The 20,403-nt window shown below is 40.7% G+C and overlaps 2 protein-coding genes across 2 annotated transcripts in view; one reads left to right on the forward strand and one right to left on the reverse strand.

Moving 5' to 3' along the window:
• The window catches only part of COL17A1 (collagen type XVII alpha 1 chain), a 50,399-nt gene extending 46,420 nt beyond the window's left edge, over positions 1-3,979 (forward strand). The window contains exons 48-55 of the mRNA XM_042780826.1: positions 182-271; positions 369-479; positions 1,039-1,185; positions 1,473-1,799; positions 2,696-2,833; positions 3,285-3,347; positions 3,504-3,584; positions 3,924-3,979. Coding sequence (XP_042636760.1) covers positions 182-271; positions 369-479; positions 1,039-1,185; positions 1,473-1,799; positions 2,696-2,833; positions 3,285-3,347; positions 3,504-3,584; positions 3,924-3,979 — 1,013 coding nt within the window. The remainder of the gene's footprint in view (positions 1-181; positions 272-368; positions 480-1,038; positions 1,186-1,472; positions 1,800-2,695; positions 2,834-3,284; positions 3,348-3,503; positions 3,585-3,923) is intronic.
• Positions 3,980-10,402: 6,423 nt separating this feature from the next.
• SLK (STE20 like kinase) overlaps positions 10,403-20,403 on the reverse strand; it is a 46,177-nt gene continuing 36,176 nt past the window's right edge. Inside the window, exons 14-19 of the mRNA XM_007939868.2 lie at positions 17,719-17,848; positions 16,965-17,089; positions 15,871-16,059; positions 15,198-15,323; positions 14,069-14,182; positions 10,403-10,549 (exon numbers count right to left, since the gene is read on the reverse strand). Coding sequence (XP_007938059.1) covers positions 10,403-10,549; positions 14,069-14,182; positions 15,198-15,323; positions 15,871-16,059; positions 16,965-17,089; positions 17,719-17,848 — 831 coding nt within the window. The remainder of the gene's footprint in view (positions 10,550-14,068; positions 14,183-15,197; positions 15,324-15,870; positions 16,060-16,964; positions 17,090-17,718; positions 17,849-20,403) is intronic.

A 20,403-nucleotide genomic window follows, 5' to 3' on the forward strand; every position in this document is an offset into this window, starting at 1 on the left:
GGTGTCATGACACAGAATTCTACCTGTCACTCTTTTCTGTCTTTTCCTGTCCTCCCCCTCTTTCCTCTCTCAGTCCCCACTTCTGTCCAAATCAGTGTCTGCCCTCCTCTCACAGTGTTTCCATCTGCCTTCCCATCCTGCCTGATCTGAATCCATCACAACCTGGGAATTTGTTCCCCAGGTTCTGGGATCAACATTGGGCTGCCTGGCCCACCAGGCCCTCCTGGCTTGCCAGGAACATCCTATGAGGAGCTACTCTCTTTGCTTCGAGGTAAGGCTGAACAGGGGACATCTGTCCACGTGGTTTGGGATGGTTGTGGAGCTCCAGGGCGTAGGCCATGATTTCTTGTTCTTCTTGGTGTCTCAAGAGTCTGATTTTGGAGGCATCGTGGGACCCCCAGGTCCCCCTGGGCCACCAGGGATCCCAGGCAATGCGTGGTCCAGCATCAGCATGGAGGACCTCTCCTCTTACTTGCACAGTAAGGCACGGGGATGCAAGGAGTAGGAGGGCAGAGGCCTGCAGGCCAGCCTCTGGGGCTCTCGTAGGCTTTTTTATCATAGGCTCATAGGGCAGCATGGGATGTTAAATCACCTCACCATCACCAAGACCTCCTGGGCACCTACAGATTGGGCACTGTGGGCCCTGGAGAGCCACCCACGGTTCTTGCTTTTGAGGTGCTTTCAGCCTAGGCAGGGGGAGGAGTGTAGAGAGAGCACTCCCAAGTGCAGCACAAAACTCATGAGCCAGCGTGTGATTAGGGGCCACACCTCTGGCTCCCAGTGACTAAAGGCCTTGGGAGGAATGGGTATGATTTGGATTGAATGAGGCTCAGAAATGGGAGTGGGATGGCCAGCCAAGAGAAGTCACTCCCCAGTGGTGCCAGGGACATGGGCTGGCTTAGTTGGGGCCTTGCAAGCTCTTTCCCTCACCGAGGAGGTCCAGCCTCCTCCCTTCTTTTTCAAGAGGGGCCTAAACTAGCCACTGAGCTTTCTCAGCAGAATGAGGCTTAATCTTTCTTTCTCTTCCTTCTCACTTAGCGGCAGGCTTGTCATCCATCCCAGGCCCTCCAGGCCCCCCTGGTCCACCAGGCCCTCGAGGACCCCCAGGTGTTTCAGGAGCTCTGGCGACCTACGCATCCGAGAACAGCGACAGCTTCCGGAGTGAACTGATTAGCTACCTCACAAGTAGGTGACCTTAGCATTAATGTCCCCACCATACTCCATCCCCAGACATTGCTTTTCCCTGTAAGGGGGCCAGCAAGGTGCTTGAAGGAACTTGGGAACCCGAAAACATGAGGGCCACTGGGAGGGCTCAGCCCTGTGTCTCCCCATGCCAACCTTCTTCTGCCAGGGTGGACAGACCTTGAAGATTCTGTCTTATTGCCAAGGGGCAATAAGAGAGACCCCATAAGACCCACTTCTTTCCACCAAGATCTGAGCTCCCAGTAATGCAGCTTCCTTTCTACCCTCAGGTCCTGACGTGCGCAGCTTCATTGTGGGCCCCCCGGGGCCCCAGGGGCCCCGGGGGCCCCAGGGGCCACCTGGAGACAGCGGCCTGTCATCAGAAGGCTCCTACAGTCGGAGTAGCAGCTCCTCCTACAGCTCGTCGGCGGGCATCGGAGGAGCCAATGGAGGCTCCCTGGGCGATGGGGGTCCCTATGGCACTGACATTGGCCTGGGCAGAGGCTATGGGGCAGCAGCAGAAGGTGGCATGTACGGTGGCAATGGTGGATCATTCGGGGCTGGCTTTGCCGGAGGTGTGGACGAGCTGGCTGTTCGGGTGTCAGAGAGCCTGCAGCGTAAGTAGGGGCACTTTGGTCTCAGAGCTGTTGGGTGAGCCCCTAAACAGCTCAGTTCCAGAAACTCATCTACTTGATTCTGAGCTCCCAGACTGTGAAGACAGCGAGGCTGGAACCAGACAGGCAGGGACTGAAGACAGAAACAGTGACTAAGCTGCAGGGAACAGAGCGAGTTAGATCTGTGCACTAAGTTCAAGGTCTCAGAAGAGTGATTATGACCATGATGGTTTTCTGGTGGGGCTGAGGGATAGATAACCCTACCAACTGCCATTGAGATGACCCCATAGGATAGGGTAGAACTGCCCCATATGGTTTCCAAGGCTGCAAATCTTTACAGAAGCAAACTGTCTCATCTTTCTCCTGTGGAGCAGTTGGTGGGTTCAAACCATTGACCTTTTGGTTAGCAGCCACATGTTTTGACCACTGTACCACCAGAGCTGAGGGAAGGTTGTTGATTGAGAAGTCCATTCTCCCTGTAGCTTATCAGCAGTTACATAGGCCTCAAGCTCTTGGCAATGCCCACTGCAGACAGAGACATGTGCAACACAGGGGAGCACAAAGGAAGCAGGCAGGGCTTTGCCCTTGAAAACCAAACCCACTGCTAACTCCATTCTGACTCACAGAAGAACTGCCCCATAGGGTTTCCAAGGCTGTATATCTTTACGGAAACAGACTACCTCATCTTTCTCCTGCAGAGCGACTGGTGGGTTCAAACTGCCAGCCTTCTGGTTAGCACCCAAAATCTTTAACTACTATGCCACCAGAACCCCTTGCTGTGGCTTAATCCAGTGTAAATGCATGGAAGTGAGACTGCCAGGACTCCCCGTGAGGAATGGTTGAGCCCTGTGAAGTGCAGGTCCTGCTCCTGTGCCCACCCACACTCTGGTGCTTTACAGGTCAGGGCCTGCTACAAGGGATGGCCTACACTGTGCAGGGCCCACCAGGCCGGCCTGGCCCCCAGGGGCCCCCTGGCATCAGCAAGGTCTTCTCTGCTTACAGCAACGTGACTGCAGACCTCGTGGACTTCTTCCGAAGTAAGTGTACCCCCGATTGCCCTCCTAACACATAACTTGCCTAGTCTCACATGGATCCTGCCCCACAGAGACTTTTTTTTTTTTTTTTTAAATTGTGATTTGGGTGAAAGTTTACAGAGCAAATTCACTTTCCATACAGCAGCTCACATACACTTTGTCTCATGACAATGACTACAATTTCCCACGATGCAACAGCTCCCCTCCCACTTCCTCCCTATAGTTACCTCTTCTCTGTGTCCTTCTCTCCATGCACTCCTGCTGCCAGACAGAAACTAATCTCTTTAAAAGCCTCCAACAAACACTTGAGGTGATGAAAATCTGATAAATTCTAAACTGTATTCCTCTTACGAGTGCGAACTCTCCCACCACCCACCTGTGTTACTTTGCTCACTTCACCTCCCAAACTTCAGGGCCTTCTCCAATCTAAACCCAGCTTTTTCCACCCTTGCAGCTTATGGTACCATTCCAGGACCCCCTGGGCAGAAAGGAGAGGTGGGCACCCGAGGACCCAGAGGTAAGTGGTGGCAGGAAACCAAACCCACCAGGAAATAGCCACCAGCCTCCTAACTAGCAAGCTCCCTTCCCAGTGCTAAACTGGGCTGTGTCACTCTGAGCGCCTTCCAGTCTTCATTATTCATTCATTAGTCATGCTCCCTGATTGTCCTTCTAGGTGAGAGGGGCCCTGCAGGACCACCCGGACAGCCTGGCCCACCTGGCCCCCAAGGGCACAAGGGAGAAAAAGGAGACAGAGGTAAGCTTCCAGGGTGCTGGGAAATGGCGCTCCCGAGGAACGGGTGATTGGTTCCAGGACAAGCCTGGAAAACGGAGGCAAATGCCAATTATGAAAGGCAGAGGCTGCTAGGCACATAATGTGCATAACAATCAAAGTAACAGCTAGGAGGGAAGCTGCTGGTGCAGAGGAAAAGGGGACTAACGTGGTAATGGAAGAGGGTTAACAACGTAATCAACCAATAGTCTTAGAAAAGACTGACTCTTTCATCTCTGCAGTTGACATCGTTGCCTGAGCTGAAGTCCCCACAGGCCATTAACATTCTCTTTTTTAATTTCCTGCTCATCCTCTACTTTTCAGGTGACCAAGTCTATGCTGGGCGGAGAAGGAGAAGAAGTATTGCAACCAGGCCATGAGCTACCTTGACAGAATAGCCCCCTGAATCAGTTCTTGCAATGGCTTCTGGTGCTTCCATCAAATTCTCTCCAGAGGGTGAGAGCTGGAGTCTGTCAGCTTCCTACCAAGACCACATAGTCAGATAGGCAACTAGCAACACTTGTTTTAGTCTGGAACTATATATATATTTATAAACATATATACACAGTTAAAGATATACAATTTGGAAGCACTTCACTGGGTGGACTTTAAGAGTAGCTGCAGTGTTTGAGTGAGACCGACTTTTTTGCTATCTAGATGCGAGCTCCTTGGACGTCCTGAACACTTGGCTCAAGCCCCAACCAGGGAAAGCCAGTTATACAAAGTTGGCTCAGGAGTCTGTGCTTTGCCTAAAAATGAGCCTAGAAACTGAAAGTAGGGGAAGAGGACACCTCCCTAGAGGTGATACTTGATAGGGGTATGTCTGTTTAATGCCATAAGACTGCGCCTGCAGTTCCTTCTTTTCCTGTTCACTCTATACACTAGTCACAGTAGAGTCCAGGAAATCACTCTTAGAATTGAGTAAGTTAAGAAATCCCCTTCCCCTGTAGGAGGTGACAGGGTTTCTTCTTATTTCTTACTACGTATCATATTCCCACTGGCTTAGCAAGTTTACATTTGATTGTAGTTATGATCTGTATCCATAGGTCCATGATGGAGTTTGGAGATATTATACCGAGCTAGACTGCAGCAAATAGAAAAAAGAAGGGCAATGGGCAAGGGAGCCTGGGATGGAGAGAGGGAAAATGGAATGAACATCTGATAAGGGGAAGGATGGCTTCAGCTGGAGATGGTGCCCTTTGTCTGCATGTAGAAAATGGCATGGGGGCAGTGGGTAGTTGGTTTTTAAGCACTTTTCAATGTCTAAAAACATTTGTATGCAGTCTGTAAGATGAAAAGACATTTCAAGTGTAAAATTTCTATTAAAGTTTTTTTTTTTTTTTTAATGTTTAATGTGATACATACACACACATATTCCAGATTAATTGGGCCTCTGATACTATCTATTACAAACACAAGAAAGCAGAAACTGCTGTATTTTGCAACTGGCATTTTGTTTAATCACTGAGATCTTTAAAGGCAAACCTTTATCTGCAAGGACTAAATCAATCTGGGCACATTACCAAGCATCTGAAGGTTTCCGCTAAGCACATTTTTTGAAATAAACACATATGCAACACATGAGCAACCAGATTATTTAGAATCACTGTGGTGATTTATCCTAGGATAAAGCAGTTACAATTTTGTGGTGCACGTAACAATAAACGGAATCTCAAAATCCCTATTAAGGAGAAATGGCCCACAGAAATGCATAGTACCATCAGGGACTCAACTTCAGAAGAGGCTATACTTGGTCAGTTTATAAATTCGTTACAATCTGTGACTATCAATTTCTGGACAGTTAAAAATGGGGTTAAATTAAATCGACTTCTACACCTTCTCTTCTAAAACTGAATTTTTTTTTTTTTTCCCCGAAGACTTACATGGTCTATTTGCCTCCTTTACTGCATCCTGCAGTTACTTGGCTATGAAGCAATATAGATTTTTTTTTTTTTTTTAAATTCTACATAAACCCTGGGAGCTCTGCCAGCATAGCGCCTAAAGCACTTGACTGCTAACCAGAAGGATGCGGTTCAAACCCACCAGCCACTCCTTGGAAGGAAGGCTGGGCAATCTACTTCCGTAGTGATACCGCCTTGGAAACGCAAGGAGGGGTTGCTATGTGTTGGGGCCGACTTGATGGCACATCACAACACAACAACATAAACCCTGAGAATTTCAGAAAACTTGCGTTTTACTTCAAATTAACAACTTCAATTTTACTGTCTAATGAAAACTTACTTTTGTCTATAATGAATGGACCAGGCCTTTTTATTTTTTCTAAATAAATCAGTTTTACCCAGTCAGAACCCATTTATTTTCCTAATAGCTTCAGCAGCTCATGTATCTTAACAATGATTCTTGTCTGAATTAATCAGATTTATACGTTCTTCCCCAGTTACTAGGTTTACCTCACTAGGATATCAGAGTCTTCAGTTCTATGCCCATATGACATAGGGCAGAGTCCAAACCTGCTACCTTCTATGAGCAGAACCCACAAAGAGGACATGGCAGGTATGTCTTCAGCTGGATGGCAAGAATCTGAGCCTCTTTTGTTCCATTTTTTTTTTAAAAAAAAAAAAGGGGCCACGAATGAGCTCAATAGCCTGCAATGCTCCTACATTAGAAAATGCCACGCCCTGCCTCCCTCCAGCAGGGCTGGACACTTTCCAAATGATGCTGCCTAGTGTCTGCTGAATCTTGCATGAACAACTCAATGACAAAAAGAGGTTATTTTTTCAGAAGTGAAAAAGTTTGTGAAATATTTGGTGAGAAAAACAATGCACCCCAACGGAAAAACAGGAAATAAAAATGTACGTATCCATGTTGATGAAAATATTTTAAGCCCTGTCCCTAAAGAAGGGGTTTTCAAGCTGAAAGATACCACCCTTCAAGTTACTAGGAGAAACCAGCTGTGTGTGTGTGTGTGTGGGGGGGCTGACAACAGAAAGCTATCAATACTAGCAAGTTTGGAAAGGTGGAAAGATCTGAAGGACTGTACTGCTCAACCACTGGCCGAAAGACTGGCAGTTTGAAACAGAGGTGCCTCAGAAGGCAGGTCTGGGGATTGGCTTCCAAAAGCTCACAGCCTTGAAAACCCTATGGATCGGTGCTACTCTGCACACGTGGGGCCGCCATGCGCAGGAACCAACTTGAGCGCAACACACAACAGGATGAAAAAGCCTGCAAAGTGCTCTCCAGCAGGATAATCACAATTAAAGACTCCAATAAAAGACTGCTCCCCAAAACAGATGAAGAAATAACTTTATTTTTCATTTGTCAGTTCCATGATTGAAAAGACATGTTTGCTCCCAAACAGACAAGAGGAATAATCTGAAACAAATTTTTTTTCTGAAAATTTAGCTTGTCAAGTTATTACTGCAAATCAGAGGAGGGTCACAAAAAGCTGCAGCCAACACTTAAGACTGGTGTAACACTCTACCCCAAGCTTAGTAGCAGAAATTTTAAAGCTGTATTAAAAACATGTCAGCCACAGACGAGCAACAATAGAGGGCCTTACTGTTGGGCCTTCAACTGAGAAATGCATTTAAAATATCACCCCATTTCATTTAAAAGATCATTTTCCAGAAAAGAATTATTTCCTGAAAAGACTATTAGAACTGGAACTAACTCCCCCCTCCCACCTCAGTTCTACGTTTTTCTTTAATCAACAATAACTCTAGGTGATTATTTGACAGATTTTGGCTTCAGAAGAGTATTTGTCATTTAAGCACAGTGTGGAACGGGGGAAAAAATGTGTCGTTATAAGGGATCTAGAAGAGTACAAAAGACAGTACCTTCTGAAACTCGCTGATGCTCAAGAAATCAGAGACCCCCCCATTAATGTGGGTCTCATATGCCTGAGAGCTTTGTGCTTGAGGAGACACTCCTTAGAGGTAGCTCTGGTTCTCTGGTTTGTATTTCATTACGATTTGCTCTATCCTGTCCCAGGAAGGTTCTAATATTTTCAGCAAAGGTAAGCATGCTAAATCTGCTCCTTACTCTCCCTATAGCTTCCTCACAGAAAGGGTAAGAAGATGCTTAACTGTGACTCTGTATGAGAATAGCAGCTAATTCAGCAACTGACACCCAGTTCTGGATTGACAGGACGAGGGAAGGCAAGCTGGTGCTAGGGGCTCTACGAGCTAGACCTGCGACCTGCAAGGTGTGGAGGTCTGGGGTATTCACAGCACTCAGGGAGTCGTCAGGGTGCAAGCACGGAGGATGTGAACTCATAGCACACGCTGCCATAGCAGCGCAAACCACCAAGTCAGGAATGGATGTGCCCGCACGCTCAGACTTCAAAGCTGTTTCACTCCCCCACTCACACCCACACTTAAGCAAGAAAAAAGATCACTATCATCTACTTGAAGAGAGGGCACAGCAAGAGGTGGCAGGTATGGGGACAAACAGCATACTCTTTAACAAAACGCTTTTTGGAAAGATTTCTATGAAGTGAGTGTTTCACCTCTACCTGTGTATCATTTTGTGGTCCTCCACCCACATGAAGATGTCCTACTTGAAAGAGAACTCCTGTGTGAACACTGAATCCAAAGGGCAGTTTTAAGGGAGATGCAAAATTGCTAATAAACTTACCCACAGTGTCAATCATTCCACTCTGAGCCTTTCCACTTTATTCAATAATTTGAATGTCAAGGTGAAAAGAAGAGAATGAATTAAATATTCAGACCAAATTAATTATTTGCTACAAACTATTCTGCACACATGATATCACTTATATGATCCTGAAAAAATGTCCACTGCCTGAAATATTAATTTTTAAAAAGCCAATAAACTGAAATTTTCAAAGGAGAAAGGGATATGAGAACCTTCCTCTCTTCTCACTAATCAAATAAATCATTAAATACACTGGGCAACACTATATCGTCATTTTTACCATAAGAATATAAACAATTTCCATCATCATCCTGAATATTACTTTATAAAGACATGTATTTTCAAAGGCTTTCATAACATTTTTCAACCCCGCATTAGAGAATAAAGCATTAAAAGAGTTCGGTATACAGTAACAGATCCATATGATAAGTGTATGAATTTACAACCATACATAATATATATATTTATATATATGTATATATTTATATAAAAAACAAACTTGGCCAGAAATTAAGGCTAGCTACAAAGTTATCCAAGTAAATTATGCTTATCAAAAACAGTTACAAAATTAAAATCACACATGCATTTTCAAATCATCTAAACAACTAACAAAATAAGCTTCAGCATCCAAAGTTTTCAAATTCACTACAGGAAAGTGCTAGAGACATTGACATTTTCTTAATACGAATCAGTGTTCCCACAAAGTTACATTTAAATTCTTCACCAGCCTCAAACACAACTAAAAACGGAAGCTTTCACAATTTGGTACCTTGCACTCTGGAAAAAGAACCGGTAGCCAAGAATAGGCAATGAGCATCATTTACAGATGTGCTACTTCACACACCAGAGGACACATGGTGGAAATACTGCCTGACCTGACACAGGGTGGAAATCCTCAAGAGAGGAGAAAACATTTAATCGATAATGACACATACCAGCAATCCCATGATAAAGGTTTCAGACTTTCCCCACTCAAATCAAAGTAAGGAATTTAAACTTGGAACAAAATAAAACCAAAATACAAGTGACCTCATTTCAAAACAACAAAAACAAAAAGACATTTCTAACATATGTCTAGATATTTAATTTAAATACTTTTAAAAGTATTCTCAACAAATGCCTCTTTAAAGATTAATATCAGAACATACATTTATAAATATAACTCAGAGCCTATATACCTGAGTATCACTTTATAAAGACATGTAATGAACAAACAGAATTTGCTAGGATGGGGAGAAGTCACTTCACCAGCTCGTGTGTTATTTTAGGACGTAAACTGGAAGAGATAAATCCAAATCACTTTTAATTTGCTGAGTTTTACATTTCCCACTTGGACATCTAAAAATTACCTTTTTTTGCTCTTGTTCATATTTCTAAACTTTGTACAACATGCATTTTAGGATGAAAACGATGAATGGTAATAAGAGCAAGATTTTAAAAAACAGTAATATTTGATGCTAAGGGCATTTTTGTCCCTTTGAATAAAAAAAGAAGATCCTACTATAAACTTGATTGAAATTTAGTGTTTGAGGCACTATATTAACAAAACTAGCACCTTTCATTATTATCTCGTGACTAAATAGGTAATAATTTTAGACAAATTAATGAAATAAATTTTCTCTTTTAAAAGAGTTTGTTTCTATGTTTAGAGATAAAATATACTTATTTCCTCAATTAATGGCATATTTGGAGCAACTCATAGATAGCTTTCTCAAGAGAGTTGATTCACCAAAAGAAACTGTTCCAACTCTACAGCAGAGTTTCTGCTATAGCATTTAGGCATCACTGAGACATTAGATCAGATAAAAAGATATTTATTGATACCTAAGTGATGTAACAGTTGTTTTTTTTTTTTGTTTTGTTTTTTCAATAACTTTAAACATTATTTCTCCAGCAGTTTGTCAAGTAACCATGTCTAAAGAACAAAAATATTTAGAGTAATATACAAAATCACCTTAGGGAATTACTGCAAGATGCCACTCTGCCAACATGGCCCAGCATCTGTCTTAGTTCCTTTCCCCTTCATCTTTGCTTTAAAACAAACAAACAAACAAATGAAGAACACCTAGAAGGTGAGGCAGGTGATTGTCTCTGGGAGCTCTGTGACACAGACCGTGGCAGAAGACAAAGAGAATAGAATGATATATTCAAGAAAGCCAAACCCAATCACAGAACGCTTGCCATTGCTACGACCCGGTGGAATGCAAGCTGGGAATAGGGTAGAATTTGGAAATCCGGCTCTGTGTTGAAGGGTTAAGGCATTCAGACTCCCCGGTCATTTTAAAGAACACTTCCTGTTCCTGCAGTTTCCTGGCAAACTCTTCTTCCAGTGTCTTAAAAGGAAGGGACAAAGAAGTGGTTATGTGCTGGTGTTACAAACTGCATTTACCCTGACAGCCAAGACAAAAACTTGCCCCAAACACTTTCTTTTTATATTACTGTACAGAAGACAGGACTATCCAAGAGTTAACATCACATGTTTCACAGCCCTGGGGTCCAGTCTCAACTTGGCCACATGAATGGATAAACCAAAAAACTCACTGCCGTCAAATCAATTCCAATTCATAGCAACCCTATAGGACAGAGTGAAACTACCCCATGGGATTTCCAAGGCTATATCCTTTACCGAAGCAGAATGCCACATCTTTCTCCCTCAGAGAAGCTGGTGGGTTTGAACCACCGACCTTTTGGTTAGTAGTTAGTAGCTGACTAACCACTGCACTACCAGGGCTCCTTTATGAATGGATGGTGTGGACCAATGAACTTTTCTGTATCACGAAATCATTTAATATGGGGATCATATCACGTGCCTCACTGGGTTGCTCTATGAAGATTAAACATGATCAAATGAGTGCACCACACACCACTCACTGAACAGGCAGCACCTATTAACACGGCACTTACTTTTTATTTGGTGAATGATATGCATGTCGTTTTTTCCTACACTGCACTATAAGTTGCTTGAAGATAAGCCCTAAACCAGATTCACCTTCATACCCCACAATACAGAGCAAAAAAAGGGCTTGGTAAACATTGGAGTTTTCAGTGCCTTTGCGGACAAGCGATGTAGGGGTAAATGCTCTTGCAGAGATACAAAGTATAGGAGAAGATGGAAGGAGACAAGATGATTTCTCAGAGAAGATGAAACAAGCTCAGCCTTGAAATAAAGATAAGAAAAGGGCAGCATTTACTCAGGATAAAGCTCAGGAGACAGGAAGGGACAGGAAAGAAGGATGAATGGAAACAGTAAACACAGGGAGGAAGTGGGAAGAGAGCTGTTACATTGTGGGGACTGCAATCAATGTCACAGAACAAAATGTGCATGAACTGTTGAATGGAAACCAATTTCTATAAACTTTCACCCAAATCACAATTTTAAAAGTTGGGGAAAAAAAAAGTAAAAAAAGAGGAATTTGATACACAGGATGTAGATGGCATGCTAGTCGGAGGGAACAGCTGGATCAACAGCACAGGGCAGGAGACCATAGGGTCAGGGTGGGGACTGGTGACTAAGCTATGCTGGACTACGAACAGAGAACAGAGAAAGCGGCTAATGAGAAATGATGGCAGAAAGGCTGATTATGGTCAAAGTGCGCCACTATGAAGGTTTCCAAGACAAACTGAGACCTTTGCATTTCATTCTGGTGGAAATGAAGATTCAGCAGTACTACCACAACATTGTTGAAATGTTCCTGAGGATGAGTACTTTGGTGACAGCATGAAAATAGGCTGAGAAGGGAGGACACTATAGCTCAGAAGCCCATCAGGACATTAGTGAACAATTTTCACAAACAGAAGGAAGACTGTAATGAGAAAGAGAATGAGAAATATGAAGAGTCGAAATTTGTTGGCATCTGACTGAATGCGGGGGGTGGTACAAATAAAAAATGGTACCAGTTTCTAGCCTACCTCTCAATTAAGAGAGCAGTAATGATGGGAAGATCATCTGATAGTGGATGGGGATGGGGGGGAGGGAGAAAGTGAAATGGAAATGAAGGAAAAAGGATGCTGAGTTTGGTTTTACTTCCACTGAGTTTTCATTCTTCAGTCAACACTCAACAAGTATATATTGATCATTTACAATGTTCCAGGAGTTGTTCATCACTGAGCAAAGAGACAACATCCCTGCTTTTCAGGGAGTTTATATTCTTGTGAAATTAGACAACAATAAAGAAATATGCCTGATGGTGATGAATAGTATGAGGAAAAAAAGAACAAGTGAGGAGACAGAACATTTTAGGTGGCATGGGGAGTATTTTATAGATTAGTGATCTAAAACAACGAACTTTTGAGTAGATATTTGAAGAGGACTGAATGAAATAGGGAATGGAACATGTAGATAAAAAATGTGAGCTCAGAGCTTGAACTGGTAATAAAACAGTAAGTAATAATACCAATAGCAACAATTCAATGAACTCTGACTGTGGCTCAGGTACTGGGATGAGCATCACTTGTTTTAACTCTCTTAGCCCCAATTAGGTAAGGACCTTCATCCTCATTCTTCAAATGAGTAAAACCGGGCTTAGAAACGTTAAGTGGCAAAATTAATCAGTAAGTGGCAACAACGAGATCTGAACCCAGGTTTGCCTGACTCTAGTGTTTGTGTTCTGTACTACCCTTACTCCACCAGCTTTGAAACTGTCTTAATTAGGCAACAGCTGAAGCCATGACTAGCTACAATAGCGCCACAGTCAAGACTATAGGGAAAGAGCAGCACTAAGGATGGAAAGTCTGGGAATGTCTACATTTCAGGTGACAAGATTTTTAACAAAAGTGCCTCTGATAGGGAAGTGATCTTCACTTGGGTCTATACAGGAAGACCACAGAATCTGGTTCTTAACAACTCACTCATGGCCAGCGTCAACCAAGCTCAACTGGGGCTTGCTAGAGGCAAAGGGAAACTGGAGAGAGGGATTCTGCACTGTTTGCCTTTTGAATTCTGAACCAAGCGCATGCATTACCCATCCAAATAAAAAGGCAAATAAATAAAATTTAAATTAAAAAGCCACACTATCAACTGATTTAGTCATTTCCTTTCCTTTAGAAATTCTTAGCACTTGGTAGGGGCTAAATATGTATTTCTCTGATTGGTCAATTAGATGAATGGAGGGAAGGAATAGTAGAAATATACAGCAGGGAGGAAACCCAAGAGAAAAAAAGGGTTTATGATTGAAGGTTAGCACAGGGATAAGGATATGGTGATAGCAAAAAAGAGTTGAAATGGTTGATCAGCAGGACCATGCTAGCAGGGAGCCAAGTACAAACAGGGAAAATGGATGGACCAAGGGAAGGAGAAAAAGGGAGGGAGAGAGATGACTCCTATTTTATTGGACTGTAAATTAATTAGCACACAAGGCTCTTGTAATCTGGCTGCAGTCTACCTGTCCAGACTTACCTGTCATCACTTCGTTTTTCTTTCTCTCCCTACCCAGTACCTATGCACAGGCACACACACCTCTAGGAAACTACTTGCAATTCTCTGTACATCATTTTCACTCATGTTCTTTTCTCTACATAAAATGCCTCCCCCACCCCAGGCCGTCCACCTAGTGAGCTCTCACTCATCCTTCAAGCCTCACTTTGCTTACAGTAAAGGCAATTCCTCCCCACAGCCTTTCTTGACTCCCAGGCAGATTTAATCACGCCTCCTCCTCCTTTCCTTGCACACTGTGCTCCTTTCCACAGTCTCTTACGCTTTCCTCCTTCAGAGCAAAGATCTTAAAGATCTCTCATTGCTTGTCACTAGATTCTGTATCTTCTACACCTGACACACATGCAGTAAAGAACCAATGGCTGGTTGGATGGATGGATGAATGCAAGCATATAATTTTAAATACAGCTTTTAAAATCACCTTTTTCCTAGGTCTCAATTTCTCTCTCCACTCCTTTAGTTCTTGGCTGTGTTCTTCATCTAATTCCTTTAGTTTCTGAGTCTCATGCTCAACTAATAGGTGACATTTTTCATTCTGTAAATAAAGTTTGGATTAAAAAGAATTTCAGATCAACTAAGCAACTTTTCATAAAAGCAATGATCTTCTAAAATAATATATTACTCATCAGGCTATTACTGAGATTCAAGTTCCCCTCCAAAAACCAAATGCCAAGAATTACGAAATGAGTCATAACATCGTTTTTGCAAGATTAGAAGCTGTATCTATAGCTTACCATATAAAAAGAACTTAAACAGAAAGAATAAGTTTGAGTCTTTGTTTATCCTTTCTAAAGTTTCTCATAAAACTGACACTTTAGAAGGCAGTTTATATGCATTTTATCCATTGGTACCAGAATGTGGAATTAGTGAACGAAGCAAATATATCAAGTACCCATCATGTCTTCACAGTCTACAAATGCACTGAAATTTTAAACATTTTAGGCTAAATACTTCAGGTAGAATCCAAAAAAGGTCCACTCTTAAAGTAGCCTTGATAAATTCCCATATAAAGTGGAAGAGTGATGTTGCACTGTGGGGATTATAAATGATGTAACAAAAAATGTCTATGAATTGTTGAATGGAAAACTCAATTTGCTCTGTAAAGTTTCACTCAAATCATAGTAAAAAGTTAAAAAAAATTCCTATATATTTTAGTTTGTCACATTTTTCAAAAACCTAAAAGAAAATGAATGATCTCTCTAAATGCAAAAAATTTTAAATTCAGAATCTGAAAACAAACTGTCTAGTTTGAAAACTTAGTATCTTTTTTGCAAAATATGCTAAAAGCAATACACAACACTCCTTTTGAGAGAAATAATTTTTCAGATTATAATTTAGCTGCACGTTTATATGAATCATGGTTATATAAAATCTAAACAAGCACTTAACAAGTAACTAAAGTGATCTGCACTTGGTCTACACGGGAAACTCAGCCTTCAATCCCAGCATCTTCATGGGTAATATGCAGTGTACTTGGTTAGCTACTGCTTTCCGAAACAGCCACTGTGTGGTCCAGCCACAAGCTCTGTTGGCCTGTTGCTCTATCTAACCTGCAGCTGATGCAGTTCTCGGACATTGGCTTCACACTGCAACTGGAGATCCCGCATCTGATTTTCATGCTTTTGATGCTGAGCCATTCTCTCATTTTTCTGCCTCTTTTCTTCTTGAGTGGCAAACTATAAATAAGAAAAATAAAAGATAGTTAATGAGCATTGTAATTTGTGCATATTCTAAATGAGTAATTAAGGAATTTAATAAAACTTAAAGTATGAGAAGCTAAAGCTGCAAGTAATAATATACTGTTACTCAAAACTGGAGTCTACATCATGGCTTTGGGGAAAACTTCTGATTAAAATCTCCTGTCTGCCCGGTGACATTAGTTAATTTGCATATGAGACCTGTGCCTACAGAAGTATTATAATGAGGCCTGTGCATTAACTTAAAAATCTGTCCTCATCATCTCATTCCCATGGTTGCTCTTAGGACCAGTCTAGCCCAGAATCTGGAAAAGGGCATAGGAAGGAGGGCCTTGCCCTTTGTGGTCACCATCTTAGGAAGACTAAGTTGGTATGTGCCATATATTTGGACCCAGCACACAGAGCTGAACTGAGTATCAATAAACACAAGGTGGCTCTAATTATTTACAATACAACTACGTATTACTTCTAAAAATCGTGTAATATTTTAAAACCTGAAAAAGAAGAGACTAATTTACTTATTTACCTGTTTAATTTTCTCACGGTCCTGATCTGGTGTAGCTGTTGAATTAATTCTCAAACTTTTCTTAAACATGGCCATTCGAGTCTTGGCTTCGCTGCGCTGAATCTTGGGCAGTCTTGCTCTTTCCTGAGTCTGTCTGTTTTTCAATTCCTCAATAAGTCGTTGATTGTAACGCTGCATTTGTTCTGTTTCCTAAGAAAGTTTTAAACACAATCCAGTGATGTAGGTATAATTTAATACCCAGTACACACATGTATGGGAGCTCTAGTAGCGTACCTAAGGCACTTGACTGCTAACCAGAAGGCTGGTGGTTCAAACCCACCAGCCACTCCTCAGAAGGAAGATGGGGCAATCTATTTCCATAGTAAGACTGCCTCAGCAACCCAAGGAGGGGTTGCTATGAGTCAGGGCCAACTCAATGGCACATAAAAACAACAACAACAACACACATGTATGTTCAAACACATACTTTTTTTGTTGTTTCTCAAAAAACCCAAGCTTTCTGCCATTGAGTCGATTCCAACTCACAATGACCCCCTTTGGGTGTCCAAAGCAGTAAATCTTTACAGAAGTAGATTGCCCAGTCTTCCTTCCAGAGTGGCTGGTGGGTTTGAACTGCCAACCTTTTGGTTAGCAGTCAAATGCCTTAGGGCACTGAGCCACCAGAACTCATTTCTTCTTGTACAGGGACCACCAAAGTATCAAGCAAAAAAGAATTTACAAGGAAAATAAGTTACAAGTGATAAGAGTCATATTGGAATTCTCTTTCACTAAGTCCAGGGAGTCCACGTTTTTTAAATACTTAAATCATAAACGGAGCCAAAATAGCTACCTTTGAGAGACAAGATGAAGATCACAATGCATAAGATGCCTTTAAACAATGTAATCAGTTATCTTCCTTATAATGTGTAGAAAAGAAGTTTGCAACCATGATCAAGATATAATTTATTACTCCAAACTTCATCAGAGAAATATTACGATAAAATAAAGACAGAACAGGACTTTAAAATTCATTCTCTAAAATATATAATTGGCAAAACTGAATTATTTTGCAATCCTTAAAATGAACAAGAGTGAACAAATTTCTATTCATTAACCTTCTCATGGCGCTTAAGTAGCTGATGTCTTTGCATGAAATACTGATCTTTAAGTTGCTGTTTGAGCATCTGGTGTTTTTCTTGTAAGTGTCTTTCTTCAAGCTCCCAAATTGCAGCTTCTCGGGCTAGAATAAAAAAGCAATTTTCAGTATATCACTTTGCTCTTTCTACTAATGTACTTTTAGTCTTAATTTTGATATTTATATAAAAATATTCTATATATAATAATTTATGCACACACTGGCATTCTAAGCTAGAAATGAAATTTTACCAATGTAAAGATATTAATATCTATTATTACTTTTGCTGTTTCCAATTTCCTATAAATAGTGACTGCCCCATTCCCAACATCAAGATTTCATTTAATCATGTTAGTAAAAAAGAAAATAATGCAAGTTAAATTGTTAGGGGAAATAAGTGCTTAAAATCACATTCTATTATGCAACCATTAAGTATGCCCACAACTGCAATGCGTAACGAGTACACAAACTCATGCAGGTATATTTCTAGCCTCATCTGGACAAAGGTATTTAAAGAGTTACGTTCACTTCTATGTCATGAAATCATTCTCTATCTTGCATAAAATAATTCCATTTCTTAAGTTTTTTCTCTTATTTACCACAACTTTCTTTATCCTTCTCTCCACCACCCTAGCAAAGGAAAGCATTCATCTGCTTTCCAAGTTGTATCTTAGCCATGTTTGGAAGGCGCACATTTATGTACACACACATGCTGCATAATGAACGGCACGCACCTCTCATGAGTTGCTGTTTATTACTCAGGCACTCTCGTTCAATATTGGCTAACTCTGCCTTCTGTTGTTGGATGATCTTTTTCAAAGAGCCATCTAATTCTTGCTGTTGCTTCTGAACAAACTCTTGTTCCTGTGAGATACAGTTGCCCATAAGTTAGCAAGTATCAATAATCACTTACCTGTATGACTATATATTACAAGCTAACAAGATTTCCAAACCAAGTTTGTTGGATTTAGAAATCATCAAATTTATACAGTATATATATAACATAAATGGATTAGTCACCCAATTCAAGCCCAGAAAAATAAAGACTTATAATATATAATATTCTAAACTTACTGTTAAGAATGATACACACAAAGGAAGTCTCACTCATAATTAAAATGCCCTATTATACTGGGATCTTTGGGAAAATAATACATTTGCAGTTTCTAAAACTGACTCTTTATTCCACTATGGTTTGGATAAAACAAAAAAAAAATGCCCTTTAGGAAAAAAAATAATAGTAGCTAATAAGTAAAGCAGGTATCAGAATTTTAAACTCCCTATTTTTCTAAGAAATAAAGAATTATGAAGAAGCATCATGATTATACTAACAGAGAAAGGTAGTTTCTGTATCTACAGATTGTGTCTGAAAAAGAGAACAAGGGCTGAGGACTTAATGAGAAATAATTCATTACCAGAGAGATGTGAGCTGGGAATAGGACAAGAAAGTTACATATTATAGATCTAGAAACAAAATTCCTTTATAATCCAGGGTCCTAATAATACATTTTATTTGGGATTAATTCGTTCATTCAAGTATTTGAGTATACACTATTTACCCAAATGCCAATTTTATGATTTTAAAAAATTCAATTACTGTGTAAGAAAAAGAAATGTTACAATGACTTGTAGTCTTTATGCTAGATCATATATTTGTAAAAGAAAAAAAAAATCCAAATTAAAGAAATATAAATCTGGCCAGTAAATATTTGGACCTCCATTGCTTTCTTAGCAGTTATACTGGTTTGTGATTACCTCAAGGGATATTCAGATCAGTTTAGATTTGGAAAGTTAGAATTGAAGTAGCACTCCTCCCCATAATCCCTCCTCTGGTATATCCAAGAGGAGAAAAACCCAAGATCCATTTTAGAACTATTCTTACGACTTGGACAGAGCCTGCCAATGATCTGGATTGCTACCAACCTAGTGTTCAGGACACAAGGTAGTCAGTCTAGCAATGTTCCTCAAGATGTTTGCCTCACTGCAGTGTTTCTGGACTTCCTGGATGGTGGTGCAAATAGTTAAGCACTGGACAACTAACCAAAAGGTTGGCAGTTTGAACCCACCGAGGCACCTTGGAAAAGAGCTGGCGCTCTGCTTCCAGAACGTCACAGCCTTGGAAACTCTATAGGGTCTAGTTTCACTCTGTACACATGGTGTTACCATGAGTCAGAATTAACTCTATGGCAACTGGATTTGATTCTAGAGGTCAGAATCAGTTCCTTACAGTTCATGACATTGTATTAAAGGAACCTGGAGTCACACTTGCTGTCTCATCTGTATCTCATCAGAGACATTTTAGCATAAATAGGAAGACAGAAAATTATAGAAGAAAAGCCTAAGAAATTGCTTCTATAAAATGAAATTACCAACTTGACTACACCTATATAATTTTATTATAGCCAAAAGAAACTCAACATCTAGAATAAGGGCTTTTGGGTAAAGAGATACAAAATCTGCATGCCTATCTTTTAAGCCATTATAATAAAAAAAGGAAACTGTTCAAGCCTCTCTAAATTGTCTTTTTTTTCCTACAGTAAATATTATTTGTAATAAAAATTATTATTTCTTTAAGTTTGTGATAAAATTTCTGTATGTAAAACTTATTTAATAAATAACCTATAGATATATCAAAGGGCTCTCTTTTGTTCAAAATTTTTACTATTATATATAGAATTTAAATATATATGTGTATGTATTTGCATGTGTGCAGGTGTGCACACAGAAACAGGAAAAATGAGTCCTAATTAAGTAGTGTAAATGTAAATCTTACATTTAAGCTCAAAGAAATCAAGTCCAAAAGTATAAGATGGGATGAATAAACACATTATTTATATGGAATAAAAAAGGTAAATAAGCCAGTGTCACTACATATACAAGTGAATGAAATTTCTGATCAGTGCAATTTTTGGTCATATTACTATAACATATTCATGTTTAGACTAAGCAAGCAAGAGTTCACTTCAAAGAAAATCTTTATTATGCAAATGCTGGGTGCTATACTAAGCACAAGGGTTACAAAAATTAACAGTTTTTATCCTCAAGGAGCTTCTACTTTATTGGCACCAAGTACTTTGTCTGTTGGACTACACAAAGAATAGTTTGTCTCTTAGTATCACACACTTACAAGTTCAAAAATAAACCACAGCAAACTCAAAACTAGAATAAAGGGTCCAGAAACCATGCCTCACAATACATGACTGGAAAAACCAGGAAATGATGCTCTGAAGCAGCAAATACACGGGGGAAGAGAACAGCTAAGACTTACACAGAAGTGAGTAAAAGTAGCATTGTGCTGCTCCAGAGGTAAAGGTAGGATTAAGAGTCAAGGTACGCAGATATAAGCCCAACATAAGGAACGGCTTCCTAACAATCAGAGCTAGCAAAGAAACTAGCTGCATTGTAGAGCTATGGACTTG

This window comes from Orycteropus afer, unplaced genomic scaffold (assembly GCF_000298275.1).
Source record: "Orycteropus afer afer isolate SDZICR_OR568_19922 unplaced genomic scaffold, OryAfe1.0 scaffold00064, whole genome shotgun sequence".
Classification (NCBI taxonomy): Eukaryota; Metazoa; Chordata; class Mammalia; order Tubulidentata; family Orycteropodidae; genus Orycteropus; species Orycteropus afer.